Source organism: Hemicordylus capensis, chromosome 2, assembly GCF_027244095.1.
Source record: "Hemicordylus capensis ecotype Gifberg chromosome 2, rHemCap1.1.pri, whole genome shotgun sequence".
Taxonomy (NCBI): domain Eukaryota; kingdom Metazoa; phylum Chordata; class Lepidosauria; order Squamata; family Cordylidae; genus Hemicordylus; species Hemicordylus capensis.
Window position 1 is genome coordinate 250908378 of NC_069658.1, and position 21573 is coordinate 250929950.

At 47.3% G+C, this 21573-nt stretch overlaps 1 protein-coding gene and 1 long non-coding RNA gene across 9 annotated transcripts in view; one reads left to right on the top strand and one right to left on the bottom strand.

Annotated features, from left to right (window-relative positions):
• Positions 1-19706, top strand: part of LOC128343047 (zinc finger protein 420-like) — a 46175-nt gene extending 26469 nt beyond the window's left edge. For 4 of the 7 annotated variants that reach the window (XM_053291438.1, XM_053291433.1, XM_053291437.1 and 1 more), the window contains 3 exons: positions 2070-2196; positions 11517-11630; positions 13805-19706. In XM_053291438.1, coding sequence (XP_053147413.1) covers positions 2136-2196; positions 11517-11630; positions 13805-15819 — 2190 coding nt within the window. In that variant the 5' untranslated portion in view covers positions 2070-2135 and the 3' untranslated portion in view covers positions 15820-19706. The other 3 variants (XR_008315324.1, XM_053291436.1, XM_053291439.1) reach the window with 3 other exon arrangements.
• The window catches only part of LOC128343141 (uncharacterized), a 57261-nt gene that overhangs the window by 8892 nt on the left and 26796 nt on the right, over positions 1-21573 (bottom strand). Inside the window, exons 3-4 of one of the 2 annotated variants that reach the window (XR_008315349.1) lie at positions 11990-12053; positions 9285-9402 (exon numbers count right to left, since the gene is read on the bottom strand). This is a non-coding gene — a long non-coding RNA (uncharacterized LOC128343141). Of the gene's footprint in view, positions 1-8382; positions 9403-11989; positions 12054-21573 lie in introns of those variants that run through there. The other variant, XR_008315348.1, reaches the window with a different exon arrangement.

Here is a 21573-nt window from a genome sequence, read left to right on the forward strand (position 1 = left end):
GTTCTTTTAGTTTCAGTGTTCTTTTAATTCAATTTAATTTAATTCAATGTTCTTTTAATTTCAATGAGACTATTTCAAGTAGTTTTCCTCATCTTGTCAGACACTGAAATTAAAAGGCCTAACCTGTCCTTTTAATTTCAGTGGGATTTTTCCTCATCAGGTCAGCCACTCTACACAAAATCACTGGCTGAAGTCCAGCCTTACCCTGTGCCAGTGTACTAGGGTTTCCCATCACGTGAGGGGTATGTGTAGAAGTTCCAGTGATCCCCTCCAGGGCCAGCTCATAAATGCCTGTGCTGCGTGAGTCGAGTGCCTGTTTCACCCAGGGCCGTTGCTGCTCCTTGCCTTGCTGCTCACCACTCCATGCTGCCGCCGCTACCTGTCAGTATTTCCCAGCCAACTAGCTGGGTTGATCTGGCCTCCAATAGGCCACACTTGCACCCCGATGCTAACATGTTGGTATTAGGGAGTGTGGTCAGCATCAGGGCGCAGATGCTGCCCATTGCCATTTCCCAGCCAGCTAGTGTCATGCTAGGCAGCTGGACAGGGTTTTTGTGTTTTGTTTTTGTGTTTTGTTTTGTTTTATTTTATTAACATTTTTTTTACTGCCCAAAACTTACGTCTCTGGCCGGTTTACAAGAAGATAAAAACAAAAGTAAAACGTTAGTTAAAAACAAAAGCAAGAAATTTAAAACACAACAATTTAAAATTTTAAAACAATATTCTAAAAACAACCATAAAACAATCAAAACAATATCAGCTAAAAGCTTGAGTGAACAGATGCGTCTTGCTCTGAAAGAGAGAGAGTGGGGGGAAATAACCCATCCAGCCATCTAGCACTATGCTAGCCACCTGGGAAATGCCTAGGGGGCAGCAAGTCAGGTGAGGCAACAACTCCAGGCGATGGAGGGTGGGGCAGGATGCCCGCAACTCATCACTCCAGGGCATGGGTGCTACCAGTGGTAGTCACCTCACATCATTGGCAAGCTGCCCCTGATCCGCCTTCCCTCTGCAGCCACCTGTGCTTCCCTTAACTATGTCCCTGAGTGCTTTGGGATCCTCAAGGACATAGTTTTGGGAGGCACTGGTGGCTACAGAGGGAAGTGGGGAATTGCAAAATATTGTGTACACACCCTCACACAGTGGGAAAAATCCTGATGCCTCAGTGCAGGGTTAGTCTGGATGTTGACCACTAAAAGCTACAATCAAATAATCAACGCAACAGGAGGAGTGGCAGAGTAAACATTTAAAACCCACTGAGGATACAGTTGCGGAGAGATTTAAACTGGGAAAATGGCATGGAGAGAGAGAGACCCTGCTATCCCTCATGCTGTTTCCCTAATCAAATCAGCACATACCCTGGCTGAATTTAGCAGGATACAGAATATTGGCAATTTTGGATCTCCTGGGCCCTTTCAAGATTGGACACTACAACAGTGTCACTACCTGTCCATTAAGTGTCCTTCCATACTGCCTGTGTTTCTACAGTCTCTGTGCTGTCAGCTAGGTGCTGTTCCCATTTCCCATTTTGGGTTTAATTGCTGTGTTGCAGTCCTACAACGTTGTTTTAAAAAAAAGAAAGAAAAGAAAAGCAAAAAGCTGTATTTTCCCATTGCAGGGAGGTTCGGCAAGCTAGAAAAGACTGCTCCCCCTGTTGGTGGCTTTGCACAACGACCTCTATTTAAGTTTTCAAAACGATTCCTAAACGATTCTGCCAAGCTGAAGTAGACTACCCTTGTAATCTGGAAAGCGCCCTGGAAGCCTTTCAGACAGCAGGCTTTACCGTGAGGCTTTACCACAATTTTGGGGCATAACGGACACAAAATTGGATTTTTTACCCTGGACGTAAATCGGGCTAGGTTACAATATGGAGAGGAAAACCCAAATCATCTGTGAAGTGCTCTCTGAAATATCGCATGGACTTCGGGGTAAATCTGGCCAACATATGAACGCACACCCATCCTCCCAAAGTAAAGTTGCGGTAAAGTCGCAGTCTGAAAAGGTTCCTAGTGTAGCATGAAGTCTGACCCTGAAGTAGAGATGCTTAAAAACCTACCTTCCTCTTTCAGAAGGCAGTAACCTTTGATGATGTGGCCGTATATTTCACAGAGGGACAGTGGGCTCTTCTGGACCCAATGCAAAGAGCCCTTTACAGGGATGTTATGCAGGGGAACTATGAGAATGTGGCATCTACGGGTAAGTATCCTTTCCCTCTTTTTTGGTAGACATATGGGAGAGTCTGCTGGCTTCAAAGAATCCAGGAGATTTTGTCCTTAATGTCCGTGTTAGATGCTTTCCCTTGTCCCTGACCAACTTTCTCCTACTCTCTGAGGGAGGCAGAAGAAACACAACGAGGCCTGGTCTCCCACTTCAGCAGACTGAAGTGATAGAGGCCTGGGGTGGTAGAATAAACAGTACCACTTTAGAAGGTAAATGGGGGGATACAATTTTTGAAAGCTCCTGTGTAAAAAACGAGCATAACACAGAGCAACCTGAGCTACAATTTGTTTGTACTGTATTTACATGAATCCAAGACTAGATTTTTTCCAAGTACTTGGATGTTAGAAATTGGGGGGATCGTCTTCAATTCTCGGTTGGTGCTGTCAAGGCATCTCATGAAGATGGGTTATCCCTGTCACGTGCTCCTAGGCAGGACTATGCAAATTAGTTTAGAAAGGCAGTCCTATATAGCTCTGACGGGGATAACCCCGCCCCAGTTCTTCTAGTCCTGTTGCTCCTGGCAGGCTGTGTTCCTCGGCTCGTCCAGTTCAGGCCTGTATTGCTTCTGCTTCTTACCTTTTCCCCGTGGTTCCTATTGTTTCGTGTACTTTTTTCACACCTCATATATATTTAAAAACAAAACAAAACAAAAACCGTCAGTACTTTTCAGCGCTTTTCACTCCAACCTTGGTTTGTTGGCTCCCCCCTTCCCCTCCTCCCCCCTCTCCCTTTTCAATTAGATTTTTATGGAAGATCCCTCCAGGGGCTCAGAAAGTAGGAGGAGGTTATTGCATGTGCTAGTGCCCGCTGGACGTCCGTCTGAGCGTTTCCCGGGGCACACTAGAAAACTTGGCGACCCAGCACCCCAACCCAGCCCAATCGCCACAGTTCAGTGCACAATTGTCCTCCCTGCCCCGGCCCCGGCTGACTCTGTTCTGTCCGGGCAGGCAGTGGGAGCGTTCCTGCGTTCGATCGCCCCTTCGGGAGGCGAGTCCTCAGGAAGAACGGAGGGCGGAGAGAGCTTAAATCGCCCGAGGCGCTTTACACGTAGTGTGGCCCTCGCAGGCGACTTTAATCTAGTTGAGCCTACGTTCGGCGCATTAAACGAGGCCATCAGGGCAGGAAGGGTTAGGCCGATCCCCAACCCCCCCCCCCCACACACACAAGCAGAGATCCGTGCCTTGTGCTCTCTACCTAAAATGGCCGCCTCCACTAGCGACGCTCTACAGCCACTAGATGGCGCCGCACCAGAAATGGCGGGAACGGCCTCGGCTGCTCCTTCTACATCCTCAGCTAGTATTACAGCGAGAGTGCCCCGATCGGAGGGGCGGGAGGGTTCCCCCCTATCGGAATCGGTAGCTAATCTGCCAATGCCCACGGAATGCAAAATTGGTTTAAATCGACAATGAAAGAGTCCCTGGGCCTGCTGAGGGATTATAACAAGCGTAAACGCTCTAAGAGGCCCACAAAATCATCTTCCTCTTTTGATGAGGAATCATCCTCCTCTTCCTCCTCCCCCTCCCCTAGGAGGTCCAAGCGCAGAAGGAAACACACAAAGAGGCATAAAAAGCATAAAAAGACTGCTAGGGTCATTACCTCAGTACACTCATCTGAGGGATCTGGGCAAGAATCTGGGGACCCCACGGCAAATGACATCCGCCCAGTAGGAAATAAAGCTCCACATATTCCACCCCCCTTCTGGAGGAGGAGGCGGAAGACACCACAGCTGATATCAGAGGAGATAATATGGCCTGCGAGGGTGACCAGGGACTAGAGAGAGATGAGGGAGACTGGTCAGGGGCAGAGGAGATTGAGCAAGCACAATCTTCCCAACGCTTTTTCTCCCCGGAAGATTTTAACCCCCTCATGACCAAAGTGTTAACTACCATTGGTCTACAGGCTAAGCCCACGCCTGAACCGGGCCAAAATTCCAAGGGCGATCTGGTCTTTCTGAAGCCACAGCCTCGAGAGCTTCCCTTACCCATGCCCACCTATTTTTCAGAAGTTATCAAGTCGGAATGGGCGGCGCCAAGTGTCCCGAAAAAAGCTTCCAACTCTTCCACTAGATTCTACACGTTCCAACAAGAACCTACCACACTCCTCCAAACGCCGACCACCGATGCTCCTATTTCACAACTAAGCAGCGGATCCCTGTTACTGAGAGATAGGGAAGGGTTCCTCAAAGAACCATCCGATAAGAAGGCGGAGTTCTCGTTCCGACGGGTCCACGACAACGCCTCACTGGCTACACGATCAGCCGCAGTGGCCTCCATGACGGCCAGGGCCAGTCTTTTGTGGATCAACGATCTCATCGACGAGACTCCACCGGAATCTACTCGCCTAAGACAGCAGCTGTTGAAACTACAGCGCGCACAGGCACTCATCGCCGATACTTCCCTATACGTTACTCGGCAAGATCTATACGTTACTCGGCAAGATCCTCGGCGGCTTCAGTGGTCGGTAGAAGGCATCTCTGGCTGAAGGCGTGGCAAGCAGACTCCGTATCCAAGAACAACCTATGTGCTCTGCCTTACGAGGGTTCCAAGCTCTTCGGCGATTCAGCCCTAGAGAACATACTAGTCGAATCGAAAGATAAAAAGAAAACCATGCCGTCGGCCCCCAGGAAGCCCGATAAACCAGCTTTCAGAAGAAGCTACCAACAGCCTTTTCATTCCTTTCGCCCCGCCTTTAGAGGCAGAGACAGAGACTTCCGCGGCTCCAGATCCTCCTGGCCCCGCCAGCGATTCACCAGCAGGAACCCCAACTTCCGCAACCCCGGCAGCCAGGGGAAACCTCAGGCAAAGAATCAGTTCTGACACAGACTTCCTCAGCCTGGGGGGTCGCCTATCCTACTTCCTCCCAACATGGCTACGCGATATATCGGATGCATGGGCTCTGGAGGTCATTCGTTTCGGTTACAGGATCGAGCTGGGCTCCTCCCCTCGTCCACGATTTCTCCCTACTCCCCGCTCTCACTCCTCTTCAAAGCACGCGGAAATGTCCATGGCTATCCTACACCTGCGAGACATCGGAGCCATAGAGCTTGTGCCCAGGGGGCAGGAGGGGAGAGGAGTCTACTCCATCCTGTTTACGGTACCAAAAAAGGACGGGTCCCGCAGTGCGGTTCTAGACCTAAAATATTTGAACTCCTTCATCAGAACACGCAAGTTTCGCATGGAGTCCCTCCGCTCCATTTTAGAATCTCTGCAGCAAGGAGACTTTCTGTCATCAATAGATTTACGGGAGGCCTATCTACACATTCCCATACATCCCGACAGCAGGCCGCTACTCCGCTTCAAATACGCAGGCTGGACTATCAATTCAAGGCCCTCCCCTTCGGCCTCGCCTCTGCACCCAGGACGTTCACCAAGATCCTCGCCCCGGTCCTCGCTCTACTTCGTATTCAGGGGGTACACATAGTGGGGTACCTCGACGATCTACTCCTAAAATCGGAGTCCTGGGATTCAGCAGTAAGGGATCTGGAAAGGACCATGACAACACTGAATCAACACGGTTTTCTAATCAACATAGAAAAGAGTCACCTCGGGGTAATAATCGACACTCTATCGTGCAAGGTCTTCCTCCCGGAAGACAGAGCCCAGGTGCTTACATCAGAAACAAGGGACGTCCTGGCGAGGCTGAAGTCGCCTCTACTGTCCTTGGCTCGACTCCTGGGACTAATGGTGTCAACGCTGGAAGCGGTCCCGTGGGCAAGGCTACACCTTCGGGTCCTCCAATGGTACCTCCTAAAATTCCAAGCGTGCATAACCACGAGGCGCAACATCCTAGTCATTCCGCCTCCACAGGTGAAAATGTCCCTGACCTGGTGGACCAGGTCTCGGAATCTCCAAACAGGCAAGTGCTTCCTCGAACTTCCGAAACTCATTATCACAACAGACGCAAGCAACAGAGGCTGGGGGGCACACTTCCTACAACACTCAGTCCAAGGACGATGGGAGAGCCTAGAAAGATCCCATTCTATAAACTGGCTCGAGCTGAGAGCTATCCGTCTGGCCCTCTTACATTTCCAACCCCTGGTCGAGGGGAAAGATGTCTTAGTGAAAACGGACAACACCACAGCCAAGGCACACGTAAACAGACAGGGAGGAACTCGATCGCGTTCTCTGTTCCAGGAATCAGTCCTCCTCCTATCTTGGGCCGAGAAGCACCTCAATTCCATCACAGCTCACCATGTCAAGGGAGATCTGAACTCAGTAGCGGATTGGTTGAGCAGGGAGGACCTCCTCCCGGGGGAGTGGTCCCTCAACACGGAAGTGTTCGATCAGTTGGCATACAAGTGGGGGCAGCCACAAGCAGACTTGTTCGCCACTCCCCTCAACGCAAAGACAGAGATATTCATCACCAGGTTCCACTGTCGTGCAGCATGGGGAACGGATGCCCTGTCTTGCAGATGGCCCCAGGGTCTCCTGTACGCCTTCCCCCCGATACCACTTCTGACCAGAGTACTCCGCAGGATACGGAATCTGAGAGCAGAGGTCGTCATGGTGGCCCCGTTCTGGCCCAGACGTCACTGGTTCACGGACCTCGTAGGCATGGCAATAGACCAGCCTTGGCACCTCCCCGCGAGACCAGACCTTCTTCTCCAGGGGCCAGTTCACCATCCCAATCCGGGCTGGTTTCAACTAGCTGCCTGGAGACTGAGCGGATCCGATTGCGAGCGCAGGGACTTCCTCCCAAAGTGACTGAAACCATCCTGGCTTCTAGGAAAAATTCCACTAATCGAATCTACCAGTATACATGGAGGATGTTTCTGCGTTGGCTCCACAGGAAAAAACTCCCTAGTGACGAGGCAACTCCACTACATCTCCTACAATTCCTCCAGGATGGGCTTGATAAAGGACTGAAGCCCAACACCCTCAAGAGGCAAGCTGCCGCATTATTGCCAGTGTTGAAGGGGAAGGCTAACTCACAGTATCATTCTCTCCTAAAAAGGTTTCTCAGGGGGGCCACCCTATTGTCTCCCCCAGTGATACATCGTTTCCCCTCATGGGATCTGAATTTGGTGCTTCAAGCATTACAAGGCCCTCCTTTCGAACCGATCCGTACCATACCACTACGCCTCCTGTTTCAGAAGTTGGCCTTCTTGGTGGCACTCACCTCTGCTAGAAGAGTTTCCGAGCTGAGAGCGCTCTCAGTCCACAAGTCGTTCTGCGTCTTCTCTGAGGACTCGGTCAGGCTGATTCCGGACCCCTTTTTCCAACCAAAGGTGATATCTCATTTCCATGCATCACAAGACATCTTTCTTCCTTCATTCTGCCCGCATCCGAAGCACCCCAGAGAGAAACTGTGGCACAAGCTGGATTTACGTAGATGCTTGAGATGCTACATAAAATGCACGGCCAGTTTTCGTAAGACCGAATCTATGTTTGTCTCTTACCTGCCCACCTCTATGGGAGAGGCGGTATCAGCAAGAACTATTGCTAAATGGATTAGAGCATGCATTACCTTAGCTTATGAGACACAAAAGGTCCCTCCTCCGGCCAATATTTGGGCACACTCCACCAGGTCGGCAGCCGCCTCGGCCGCCTTCTCCACTAACGCTTCAGTACAGGAGATTTGTAAGGCAGCGGTATGGAAGAGTCCATCCACCTTTATAAAACATTATAAACTGGACACATACGCCGCTGCCCAAGCGGCATTCGGTAGGAGAGCACTCCAGAGGGTTCTTCCCCAGGAATGAGCAGCTTTATCCCTCCCTGACTTGGGAAGTTTGCTTTGGTAAGTCCCATCTTCATGAGATGCCTTGACAGCACCAATCGAGAATGAAGCATTGGTTACTCACCGTGAAGGCTTCTTCTGGTTGCTGCTGTCAAGGCATCTCAGCCCACCCTTGTGGCTCGCTGTCCTCTCTAGGGGAAGAACCCTCCTGGGACCAGGTTATACGCTCCCACACACATCTGTTCCTTGCAGGGCGTAGGGAAATGTATATGTGTTTCTTCTCTCTTGTATTATTCTCTGCATAACTTTCTCGTACTACTGGTTCGCTCGGCCTAGAAGAACTGGGGCGGGGTTATCCCCGTCAGAGTTATATAGGACTGCCTTTCTAAACTAATTTGCATAGTCCTGCCTAGGAGCACGTGACAGGGATAACCCATCTTCATGAGATGCCTTGACAGCAGCAACCAGAAGAAGCCTTCACGGTGAGTAACCAATGCTTCATTCTGAGTGCTGTTCCTTTTGGGTAAATACAAAAATAACCTCTATGTTAAGGGGGTCATCTTAAATTCAGGGTCATCTTCTATTTGGGCGAATATGGTTCTTACAAAGTGCCATATTTACCTGAATAGAAGATGACTCTCAATTTAAGATGACCCCCCTTTTTTTAAAAAAAAGAGGTTAAATATACAGGTGATACCTGAAGTAAAGTAATTTACTTCAGTTACTTTGAAATCGTAAGAATTAAAATAAGTCTTACAAGTTGTTGTAGTTTGTACTAGTTGTACCTTCAGGGAGTGGTGTTTTCTGTGTTTGGGTGGTGGCGGGGGAGCATTCAAAAGTGATATGCCTCCCTCCCCTTCTAGTGTGCAATGGTGCAATCCACTCTTCCACCTCAGCAGACGACCATCTCCTTCTTGCTGCCGTGGTAGTAGACTTGGCCTGAGCAATGCATCAAAGCTGTTTCAGAAAATAATGCACATCTTCTAGGAGGTGTCTAGTTCCATTTTCTGGAGCTGAGGGTGTTCTGAATTAAGGAAAGCTTGTCCTGTATGCTTGATTTGATAGTATGCATATCCCAGAGACAGTAAGACATATTTATAAGGCCCAGGTTGTCAGGACTAAGCCAAGGCTGTGGATGGCTATATCCAAATCTAGGCCTTCCAGCTCAGGGTCTCTGAAGCCAGGGGCTTTTGCTGGAGAAACTGGGCCCAGATGTTTGGTAAGCAGAAACAACTGGTGTGGTGTTCAGGCAAAACCAGAAAAACAGGCTCCTAAGAATCCAGAGGCTTCATACTCATTGTAGGGGCTAATGCAATTACAGTAAACCACCCAGAGACAAATGTTTGGGGCAGTGAACAAATTTGATAGATAAATGTTGTACACACCTGTTTGTTTCTGGGTCTAAAGAGGGCTCTGCTGCCAGTCCAAGAGCATTTCATAGTATTTTAGAAGGTTTGGCCTTAGATTTGTACTCCAAGCTCGGTGGCTCAAGCCCAGGGATTCCTGAAACATCCCAAGTTCACAAAGTGGTTTGTATTTATTTCTCTAACAATGTTTGCCCAGCTTTTCCCTCCAAAACAACAGTGCCAAAAACACTTAACAATGAAATAACACCACAAAAACAAAACAGCCAAAACTAAAATAATTAAAAGGAATAATTCAGCAGGGGAAAAACAACAAATCAAGCACAGAGAGAGCACAGTCCCTCGAAAACACACACACACACACACACACCCCTAAAAAACTCCAACAATGGCAAGAATAAAAATATTTTTAGGTGCCAAGAGAACACTGACAAAGAAGAAGCCAGTATAACCCCCTGTGGTTAAACTATATGAGCTTTTGAATTAGACATCACTCTTCCTCAGGCTAGATGGTTTAAAAAACATTTTTTAAGAGGCAAGTGTTAGGGAAAGCACAGTCCCTTGCAGCGGCAGCTCCTTTTTATACCTGAGACAAGGCAACAAATCCTGCCCCCTTCCCTTTTTTCAGTAGCTGCAATAGTGGTCGCTTTGTTTTATGTGCACCTGCATTCACACACTCACCTCTGCTTACTGCCACCTTCTCCTCCATGCCTCCTCCTCCACCTCTGGGCTGATAATTAGGGATGTTCACGGAACTGGGCAGGCCCCACTTGAAGGCAGGGAGTGTCTTCCTTTAAGGGTGGGGGAGGGTGCACTTACCCCTCCCTCCACTTTCCCCCTGCTGGCACTCGGTTTCCTCAAAGTCCATCGGGGCGGCAGCGTACCTCCCTGCCACCACATTTCCTCCTTTACTGGAAGTAACTGGAAGTACTTGACTCACCTGCGTTGAGGAAGTACTGCGTGCGTCAGGTACTTCCAGGAAAGGGGGCAACGAGATGGCAGGGAGGTGCTTTGAGGAAACCAAGCGCTGGCGGGGGGGAAATGGAGGGAGGGGTAAGTGCACCCTCCCCCACCCTTAAATGCAGACCCACATACACCCACGCCTTAGAACCGGCCAGTGTTCAAACCTGTTCGGAGGCCTGTAAAAGGGCCTCTGAACAGGATTTGTGCACATCCCTACTGATAATGACAGTGGGAAGAAATGGAAGGAGAAATGGCATTAGAGTAGTGTGGACAGTCTGTAGAGTGTCTCCAGTTCTCCAGTTCCCTTTCCTCATTTCCTGTTTTCCTTCCTCCCTTCTCATTATCCCTCCCACTTATTATCAACAGTGAGGGAGGAGGCACATCTTAGTGAAGAGCTGCTCAGATGGTTGGGGGGCAGCAAAAGGAAGGCAGGTGAGGCAGCCGGGGGAATCTTGCCACCCCAGTGACTCCCCAGTAATTCTCCACTTGAGGCAACCACCTTGCTTCATGGAAGGAGCACTCTGGTCTCTCTAGATGTTTTTCTCCATACCTGTTTGAGGTCTCTGCCAGTGAAAGTTCTGTGTTGGCTGCTTTCAAAGGAGAGGGACTCACCTAGTTTGGGGTCCTTGGTGTTCCATCCTCCAATACAGAGGTTTCTAGAACTTGAGCCTAGGCATATCGAGACTGCACAGAGGTGGATGTCACACCATGGCTAAGGCCAGAAGAGGCTGTGGTGGGATAGTCATGGAGTACAGGGTGCAAGGTAGGCGGAGAAGTCAAGGACAGGCCAGAGATGAGTTAATCAGGCAGAAGGCCAGAGGCAGGAGTAGTAGTCAGGGCTGGTCTGGGGTCAAGTACCAAGGGTGTCAGTCAAGCAGCGGCCAAAGGCAAGGCAATCTGTATTGCCACTCTGGGCTGCTCAGACTGTCAGGCTTGCTTGGAAACAAGGTCTTATAGGGCTTGAGGGTCAGCTGACCACATCCAGGCAGAGGTCAGCTGGCAGCTTCTAGTCTAGCATTGCAGCTTAGAGCACACCCTTGCTCCATGATGGGTTTTTCCCCCCTGGCTGCCTGAAGAGCCAGGGTGTAGCTGGCACAGGAGGTAAAGCACCAGACATTGGCCATTGGGAGATCTGGTCCAAGACACACAAATCTGTCTCTTATGGCGGGATCTCCAAAAGTTCTCTCTTTTTCCAAGCACAGAGAAGGGCTCATTTGGATTCACTGATTATTCTTTCTATAGAACTCTTCCTGATCTTTCTGTTTCTTCCTCACCTACCCCTTGGTGCAGGATTTTCTCTTTCAAAGCCAGAACTGATCTCCTACCTGGAAAGAGGGGACGTGCTGTGGGTACCTGATCAGCAAGAATATGAAGAAAGGGAAGTCCCATTGGGCACCCGCTCAGGTGAGGAATGTGATATGGAAGCTCACAAGAAACCATTATCAGATCATTTGGGCTACCACAGATCCATCCCCTCCTTTTCACACAAGCTGGTACTTCACTTATTGTGCCTGCATCCTCAAGGATTTCCACCCATTATCCCACCAATGTCTTCCCCCCCCCCCAATTTTTTAATGCATTGCCGAGGTGTACCTAGGCCTAATGGCATCTATAAACATGTTGGTTTTGCAAAAGTCAAGTGCCTTGAGCATGCCTCAGATGATCTAGGACTGTATATTTGAGGAATAGGGCTACTCTGGGGGTTTATACCCTACATTCTGGCCAAAAATGTTTTAATTGCAGGACCCTAGGAAAGGGCTAACCTGATAGCCAACTTCACCATTCAGCTTGACCAAAGTTTCAGGCTTTTGAGTCTGTGCTAAGCCTCTGTAAGAAAGGAAAAATCCAGGTTATCTTCTCTTTTCTTTATGTGTATATTGAACTGTCAAATAACAGGAAGGTGATAGAACAGATGTGTTCAGTATATGCGCCGTTGATTTAAGATCCAAAGGATAACAAGGTTCTGAAAAACAATGGCTCAGGATATAAGGCAAACTACAATCTACTTAATAATTCTAACCATGATTTGCATCAATTTATGGGGTGATGCATCTCACCAACTGAAAGGGGCAACTTTGGGGTACCAACCAATCACTGGAAAATAGACAAGGGGATGGGTAATTATGTGAAAATTAACTCAAGATGGGGTACAAAATTAGGGTACACAGGGCTTCTGGTTTTAGCTTCTTCTGACTTCTAGTTAGCTCCTAGTTTTGCTGCTTCTCTTTGCTTTCACTTTGAGTTGGCTTGACTCCTTACTGTTCTATTTTGCTGTACTGGTGTGGTCAGGAAACTACCTTGTGGTTTTCTACTCCTGTCAAGCCTGGTGGGAATAAAGTCCTTGTGTTGTTAACTTGTGTACAGCCTTACTTCTTTGGGTCAGTGTGCAACAAATGAACAACAGCCTAGACTTCTTATTCTCTTCACTCCCTGAAGGATTTTTCTATCAAAAAAATCTCTTAACATAATGTTCTTTGTTTTTGGATGCAATTTGTGGTCTGAGAACAAGTGATACTGCAGTATTGGTGAAGCTAAGTGAGAGTGGACTTAGTTAGGCCCATAAATGGGAGACCACTGCAAACTCCATGAACGTGTAGAATACAAATTTAATAAACAATGGCCCACATAAAGTACATGCAGAAGCACAGCGCCCATGCTGCTGTGTGGGTTGGAAACACAGTGAGGTCATCCACACAATCAAAAACTCTGTTCTACCCAGGTTTGGGAACTGTCCATGCTCTCAATTTTTGGTTGCATAGAAGCAAGGTAAGAGGAAAACCTGGGGAAGAAGTGATTGTGTGGAAGCAAGGTAGGAGGAAAAGCTACCCAGGTTTTCCTCTTATCTTGCTTCCACACAGTTGAACATTGGGAGCACACGCAGCTCTTAAACTCAGGTGGAACACAGTGTTTGGTGGTGTGTCTACACAGTTGCGAGAAAGTATGACCATTATTTCCAGTGGCCATACTTTCATGCAACTTCATTTGTGCAATTTTTCAACTGTTGTGCATTTGCGTTGACATGGTGTTTCTGATCCACACAGCAGTGCAGGCAGTGTGCTATTATCCTAACACTGTGCTCTATGTGGGGCAATATTTTTAAAATATATGTTTTTATTCTTAAATAGATAGTTGACAGACATGTGAGATTAATTTCTTCCCCAATTTTCACCCCACTCCAGTTAATGCATTTTACTTTTATAAGATTACTCTAAAAACCAACATAAAAATTATCTGTAAGTAATTCTGCCTCCTGAAAAAATTAAATGAACATCTTTCAGTAATCATTAACTACATGTTTCTCGCTCAGAGCAGCTCAGGGTGGTGTATATTCCTCCCCTGTTTTATCCTCATAACAAACCAGTGAGATAGGTTATGCTGAGAGATGGTGTCTAGCCTAGGGGTACCCAGTGAGCCTCATGACTGGATTTGAACACAGCTCTTCCCAGTCCTAACCTAACCACTACACCACGTTTCTCTTATTAGTTTAGGGCTTGTTTACATGTTTAGACTGAACACCAGCACACTTATTTTGCATGCACACACACACACACACACACTCGTCTGCTTTATTTCAACAGGAGATGAGCAAGTGAATGAGAAGGAAGAGGAATGTCTTCAGCCAGAAAATTCTGAGTTGGAGATGCAAAAAGAGACATTGTTACAAAGAGCCCAAGAGAACATTTCCAGTGGTCAGGAAAATGGAGAGAGTTCTGGGTCTTGGCATGGACCGGAGAGGCAGCAAAGAAAGCATCTTGGGAATCGGGAAGTTAAAGTCATTCCTTGTGACAAAAGCAGGACAGGTCTTGAAAGTACAATCCAAAAGCGAAGTCATAGGAATAAAAGACCAAAGACACGCACAGAACAGAAAAGAAGCTCTACTCAGAAAACTCCTAACAGAACTGGTCCAGTGGCAAAATCAGAAAAGTGCTCAGTCTGTAGCAAAACTTTCTGCAATAACACTTACCTTGTAATACACGAGCGATCCCACACAGGAGAGAAACCGTACGCATGCACGGATTGTGGGAGGTGTTTCAGCTCCCCATCGAATCTTCTTTCACATGAGAAGATCCACACAGGAGAGAGACCTTATAAATGCTCTGATTGTGGGAGAAGTTTTGTACGGAACCGAGACCTTCAGGCGCACAGAAGGATCCACACTGGTGAGAAACCACATGCGTGTTCCTATTGCGGGAAGAAATTCAGGAGCAAAACGCACGTTGTTCGCCATGAACGAATTCACAAAGAAGAGAGGCCGTTCCAGTGCTCAGAGTGTGGAAAAGGATTCAGACTGAGAGAGCACCTGGCTGTGCATAAGAGAACCCATACAGGAGAGAAACCCTTCGAATGCGCAGACTGTGGGAGGAGCTTCAACTGCGCATCCAACTTGCACAGGCACAAGAAAACCCACGGAGGAGAGAAACCACATAAATGTTCAGACTGTGAGAAAAGTTTCAGAAATAGTTCAGACCTAAAGTTGCACAGAAGAATCCACACAGGTGAGAAACCTTATCAGTGTCCGGACTGTGAAAAAAAATTCCGTTGCAGTTCAAGCTTCATAATGCATAAGAGAACACATAAAGGAGAAAAACCATATAAATGCCCAGAGTGTGGCAAATGCTTAAGTCAGAAATGGTGCCTTATCAATCATCTGAGGATGCATAAATATAAGTGCTCAGACTGTGGGAAAAGCTTCAGCCAAAGCTCAGCCCTTCAGCAACATAAAAGAAAGCACACTGGTGAGAAACCATTTCGATGCTTGCTCTGTGGGAAAAGCTTTGACCGCCGGTCGTTGCTGATGATTCATGAGAGAATTCACACTGGAGAGAGACCGTATGTTTGCTTGGAGTGTGGGAAAAGCTTTATACAAAAATCCAAACTTATTCGACATGAGAGAACCCACACTGGGGAGAAACCGTACGAATGCCCACACTGTAAGAAGAGCTTCAGTGAAAGAGCGAATCTTGTTCAGCACATGAGAATCCATACAGGAGAGAAACCATACAAATGCTCCCACTGTGGGAAATGTTTCAGCCAAAGATCTCACTTTGTTGAGCATGAAAGATCCCATCCCGGAGAGAAATCCTATGATTGTTTAGACTGTGGGAAAAGCTTCAGCTATATTTCACGTCTTATTAAACATCAGAGAATCCACACAGGTGATAGTCCCTATAAATGTTCAGAATGTGGAAAAAGCTTTGCTGGTAACTCACATCTTAAGTCTCACAGAAGAATCCACTCTGAAGAGAAACCATACCAGTGCTTGGATTGTGGGAAAAGTTTCAGACATAACTCAACCCTTACCATACATAAAAGAACCCACACAGGAGAGAAACCATTTCCATGTTTGACTTGTGGTAAAAGCTTTAATAACAGCTCAGGCCTTACAGCGCACAGCAAAACCCACTCAGGGAAGAAGCCATTTCCGTGTTCACGTTGTGGGAGGAGCTTCATGCAGAGGTCTGACCTCCTTAAACATAAGAGAATCCACAGAAAGGGGAAACAGTTCAAATGCTCTGACTGTGGGAAGGTCTTTATTCAGAAAGCGCAACTAACCGTACATCAGAAAAGCCACACGCAAGGAGGAAATCGTTAAAATAAGTCAGGCAGAGGGAGAATCTTAATTGCAGAGGTAGTGGGTTAAAAGTGGCTGGAAAAAATATGTGACCAGAATTCCACCTACAGTTTTTGCCACAAAAGAAGAGATCTGTGGAGAAGTTCCCTTTCCTAGTCCCCCCAAGTAAAGTCTGAAATGGGGGCAAGGGTGGTATGGCTTTTCTAGTTCTTTAGGACCTTGTGGTGTTGTAGGAAAAGGCACAGATAGTCTTATTGTGGTTGATATATGAATGGGGGAGCGAGTAAGCAAAGTGGGGGCAGGTTGTTCCCTCCTCCTTCTGGTCACGTTGGTCCCTCACCTGCCTGAGCTTGATGGATGAAGTCAGGAGGAGGAGAAAGGGGCAAGCAAAGTGGGAAATCCTTCTCCCCCCGCCTCATGCAATGGAGGGCATTGCTGGGAGGCAGGCAAGCAGCAATTCCACCTCCCAAGGAGCGGAGGGCATTGTTCATGGCAAGTGGTGAGTCTGCCCCTCTGCATGGAGCAGAGGGCAGTCTGGCTCCCAAATTTTTAGATTGGCTCCTAGAGCCAAAGAGAATTGGTCAAAGCCTGATCTGAGCAGAGTTCCGAAAAAGTAGCCCTCCAGAATCATGATGTGCATTAAAGTAAGAAGATAAATAATGTGTACTGGGATTTCCAAGATCAAACCAACAAGAAACAATAAGATCTCAACCAAACTATACAATAATCATATATTGAAAAGTAAGCCACAGCTTGATCCAATGTAGTACTATAATTCAAAATATTCAGAGTCTAAGAGATGACAAAGCATACATGATTGGAGAACTTATCAATGAAACTAAATATGTGACATTGGAGGGCTGGTAAAGTCCACAGTGTGGAGAGTGATGTGATACAAAACAAATAAGTCCATATATCCACGACAGTTCGTTTCACTGTAGGTCTTTTTCCAGTGGAAAATGGTTTTCACAAAATACTACTCCACATGCTCCAGACTCCAATCTTCTGAGAGATATAAGACTCTACATAAAAGTAAAAATCTAGCACAGCAGGAAAAGAGATGGTCTAGACTAGAGCCTTTCTCCTTCATCTGTTAGCTTTCCTCTTTCAGGATGATTTTTTTTTAAGTGCAGTGTTAAAAAGTGGTGTCCCTAACCTGTGGTTGTAGAACCTCAAGGCTCTACAACTCATTTTATTGCGTGTGTAGGCCAGGCCTACATTCCTGCACTGAGCAGCAGGGAGGGCTAAAAGGCCTCCAGGGTCCCTTTCACCTTTAAATTTCTATGGTTCTATCTTCAGATGTAGGAGTCTCAGCAGTAAGCAGGTTTTTGAGATACAGTGAGGGAAATAAGTATTTGATCCGCTGCTGATTTTGTCCGTTTGCCCTCTGACACAGAAATGACCAGGCTATAATTGGAATGGTAGGTTTATTGTAGCTGTGAGAGACAGAATAACAACAAACAAACCCTCAGAAGCCCAGTGCCCAAAAGTCAGCGATGGATTTGCATTGTAGTGAGGGAAATAAGTATTCGATCCCCTATCAACCAGCAAGATTTCAGGCTCCCAGGTGTCTTTTCACTATATGCAGGTAACGAGCTGAGATGAGGAACACCCTCTGTAAGGGAATGCTCCTAATCCCAGCTTGTTACAGTACCTGTATAAAAGACACCTGTCCATAGAAGCAAGCAATCACTCAGCTTCCAAACTCACCACCATGCCCAAGACCAAAGAGCTGTTGAAGGATGTCAGGGACAAGGTTGTAGACCTGCACAAGGCTGGACTGGGCTACAAGACTATTGCCAAGCAGCTTGGTGAGAAGGTGACTACAGTTGGCACGATAACTTGCAAATGGAAGAAACACAAAATAACTGTCAATCTCCCTCGGTCTGGGGCTCCATGCAAGATCTCACCACATGGAGTTGCAATGATCATGAGAACGGTGACAAAGCAGCCCAGAACTACACGGGGGGAACTTGTCAATGATCTCAGGGCAGCTGGAACCATAGTCACCAAGAAAACAATTGGTAACACACTATGCCGTGAAGGACTGAAATCTTGCAGTGCCCGCAAGGTCCCCCTGCTCAAGGCAGCACATGTACAGGCCCGTCTGCAGTTTGCCAATGCACATCTGAATGATCCAGAGGAGAACTGGGTGAAAGTGTTGTGGTCAGATGAGACCAAAATTGAGCTCTTTGGCATCAACTCAACTCGCCGTGTGTGGAGGAGGAGGAATGCTGCCTATGAGCCCAAGAACACCATCCCCACCGTCAAACATGGAGGTGGACACATTATGCTTTGGGGGTGTTTTTCTGCTAAGGGGACAGGACACCTTCACCACATCGAAGGGACGATGGACGGGACCATGTACCATCAGATCTTGGGTGAGCACCTTCTTCCCTCAGCCAGGGCATTGAGAATGGGTCGTGGATGGGTATTCCAGCATGACAATGACCCAAAACACACAGCCAAGGCAACAAAGGAGTGGCTCAAGAAGAAGCACATGAAGGTCCTGGAGTGGCCCAGCCAGTCTCCAGACCTTAATCCCATAGAAAATCTGTGGAGGGAGCTGAAGGTTCGGGTTGCGAAACATCAGCCTCGAAACCTTTCTGACTTGGAGAGGATCTTCAAAGAGGAGTGGGACAACATCTCTCCTGGGCTGTGTGCAAACCTGGTGGCCAACTACAAGAAACGTCTGACCTCTGTGATTGCCAACAAGGGTTTTGCCACCAAGTACTAAGACATCTTTTGTGAAGGGATCGAATACTTATTTCCCTCACTACAATGCAAATCCATCGCTGACTTTTGGGCACTGGGCTTTTGAGGGTTTGTTTGTTGTTATTCCGTCTCTCACAGCTACAATAAACCTACCATTCCAATTATAGCCTGGTCATTTCTGTGTCAGAGGGCAAATGGACAAAATCAGCAGGGGATCAAATACTTATTTCCCTCACTGTACATACTTTATTTTACTTCTGTCCTCCTCTTACACAGCGGGAGTCATCCAATTAATACCTGCTTAACTTCACAAGTACTGTAGCATTGGGGGCATCCAGATTTTTCATGGGACCCAGACAGAACGGCAGGAAATATGTTCAGTCATTCTCTTGCCAGATCATTTTTTTTAGTTTCCTATTACAATGGTATAGCAAAGCAACTGGTAACCCCAATTATTGTAGTTCTGTTCCAGACATCTGAAGAAGTAGGCTACAGCCTACAGAGGCTTTAGCTTTATTAGAATTAATCTAGTCTCAAAGGTCATTCTGGAGTCAGACTTTGAGAGTGACCTACCTAAGGCTAACATGCCTATCTTATCTACCCTGTGTCAGACAAATCTTGGACGTCTTTTGTGAGGTTCTGTGCTTTTGTGTAATTGTTTCTTTCACATGGTTGTATGCTGGTTCTCAAGCATGTATGAGTTGTACATTATACTGTATTGTTTCTTATGGGTGGAAGCTGTTTTCTAGGGAACGTGGTAGGTAGATATAATAGAGAAATAAAAAGAATATGTATGCCATTTCTGCTGCTGAAGAGACAAGCCACTTTTAAAACTGGACAACAGCTTGTCTCTTCCACAGGGGAACTTGCTGAAATAAATAAAAAGGATGGGCAATACTTACCTGTGATTCCTCATTTTTTTATCCCTGCCAAGTGTTGGCATTTTAAAAACTGATCCATTGTTAATTGTGTGAGCTCTCCCTACGCCCCGCCCCCCAACCCGCAAGTGGTATACCGTAGGTCAGAGCCTACCTCAGTTGTGCTTTCCCCCAAAGCCTCTCCCATTCCTAGAACCAGCTACTCTCTTCTTCCCTTACTGATCCCAAACACTCATTCCACTGTTTCTGTCTGTAAGAATGCTTCTTAAATGAAATGCAAATAAAAGTGTTAATGGATTCTTTTTATTAACTTCCGTTTTCTCTAGTAGTGCTCATGCTGTTACTAAAAAAATAAAACAAAGCATACAGTACATGATTAGAAAACATATGGAGGCTCTCCACACAAGCAGTGTGGAGAGCAGGCTCCCCGCAAACAAGCAGGGAGCCATCCCTGCGTGGCCAGATTGGCCGCCCACATGACTGTCTCGGAGCTCTGTCTCGGAGCCAGTAGGGGTGGCGGGGATCGTGGGCCACCTGGCCCCCAGATGTCTCAGGATGCCCCACGTGAGTGCACGGGTCATTCTGGGAAGACCCCCTTGCCAGGAGCTGCTTGTAGCCTCCTGCTCGGGGGTCTACTTGTGTGTCGCCACTGTGCAGAGCCACACCGCGGCAGCACACAATCAGTAGTACGGGGTTAGTGGAGCGCTCGCTCCGCTGACCTCATTGGGGGGGTGGGACTTTAGCCGGCTATCCACCAGGAGCCGCACAGCTCCCGGCGGTTCCCACAACCGCAGAAAAGTGGGCTGGGCTCCCTTATCCTGCTTTCCTGCGGTTGTGAGAATAGCCTCATCAATGAAACTAAATATGTAACATTGGAGACACAAGTAAGAATGTATATTATACTTGAGTGAATCAAGAGAGAGAAATAACTGCCCAGTTGCCAGATAGTCGGGGGCAAAGCTTCGGTCAACTCTGAACAGTTCCTGCAAGTCTGCATAGAGACAATATTGTTCAGAGTTGCAGAAAGGCTTTTCCGATGGAAGCTCGGACCTATTGTATGGCAAAGCACATGCTTCACTGCTGAACAATGCCCCCTTCACTACCATCAGCTTCTATCTACTACAGGGATAACTAAGCTGCAGTCCACTTTTTCCTACGATGGCTGTAAAGGTAAGTCAGAGGAGTGGATACTGGGCCCAGGGATACCAAAACCTCAGCCGATGCCAGAAAGGCAGAGGGTGGATACAGAGGTGATTTAACTGCATTTGCTCCAGTTCTGTGGATCAAACATAAGCTGCGGAAGCACTGCCTAAGGTTGTTTATGTTTTCCTTCGGCGTTGGAAGCCCATGATGGTGGCACTCCTTTTCCAGTTCTTGATATCCTGCAGTAATTGCAAATAGTAGCTGCACTTCGTAAGTAAGAAGGACCAAAGAGCTTCCTTTCCCCCCATTTGCGATGTAACCTTAGCCTACAGGCATCTTGAAACAAGTTGGCTCTCAGTGGCCCCGATCTGCAGAATGCAGCCTTCTTTTATACACAAAAAGAAGTGGATAGGGTATACATTGGTACAGAGAAATTAAAATTCAACACATCCACTAATAAGGTATGTGTGTGCATACAGGGAAAGTCCCTATTTCTTAATTCCCCAGAGCCAAGCAAAATTATCTTTTAATTTCTGCTGATGTGAGCCTTTTGCTTCCTGTTTCCCCTTTTCTTTGTGCTTTGCATGTTTATTATTATTATTATTATTATTATTATTTATTGTTATTTACATTTTATATCCTGTTCTTTCTCCAAGGAGTCCAGAGTGGTGTACAACATACTTAAGTTTCTCCTCCCAACAACCCTGTGACGTAGGTTAGGCTGAGAGAGGAGTGACTGGCCCAGAATCACCCAGCAAGTCTCATGGCTGAATGGGGATTTGAACTCGGATCTCCCCGGTCCTAGTCCAGCACTCTAACCACTACACAACGCTGGCTTTCTTTGTGCTTCCTTTGCATGTTTCCCAGCAAGCCAGCAGCTTTTGGGGACTTTCCGTGACTGGCAAGCATTTTTAGGCTTACGGCACTTGACCTTAGGCTCAAAGCTCTTAGTATCTACCTGCAAATTGGCACAAGCTTTTCAGGTTACCACTCTGTCTAATGGCCAAGCCCCCTACTTTGTGCTCTCCTGTGGATGGTC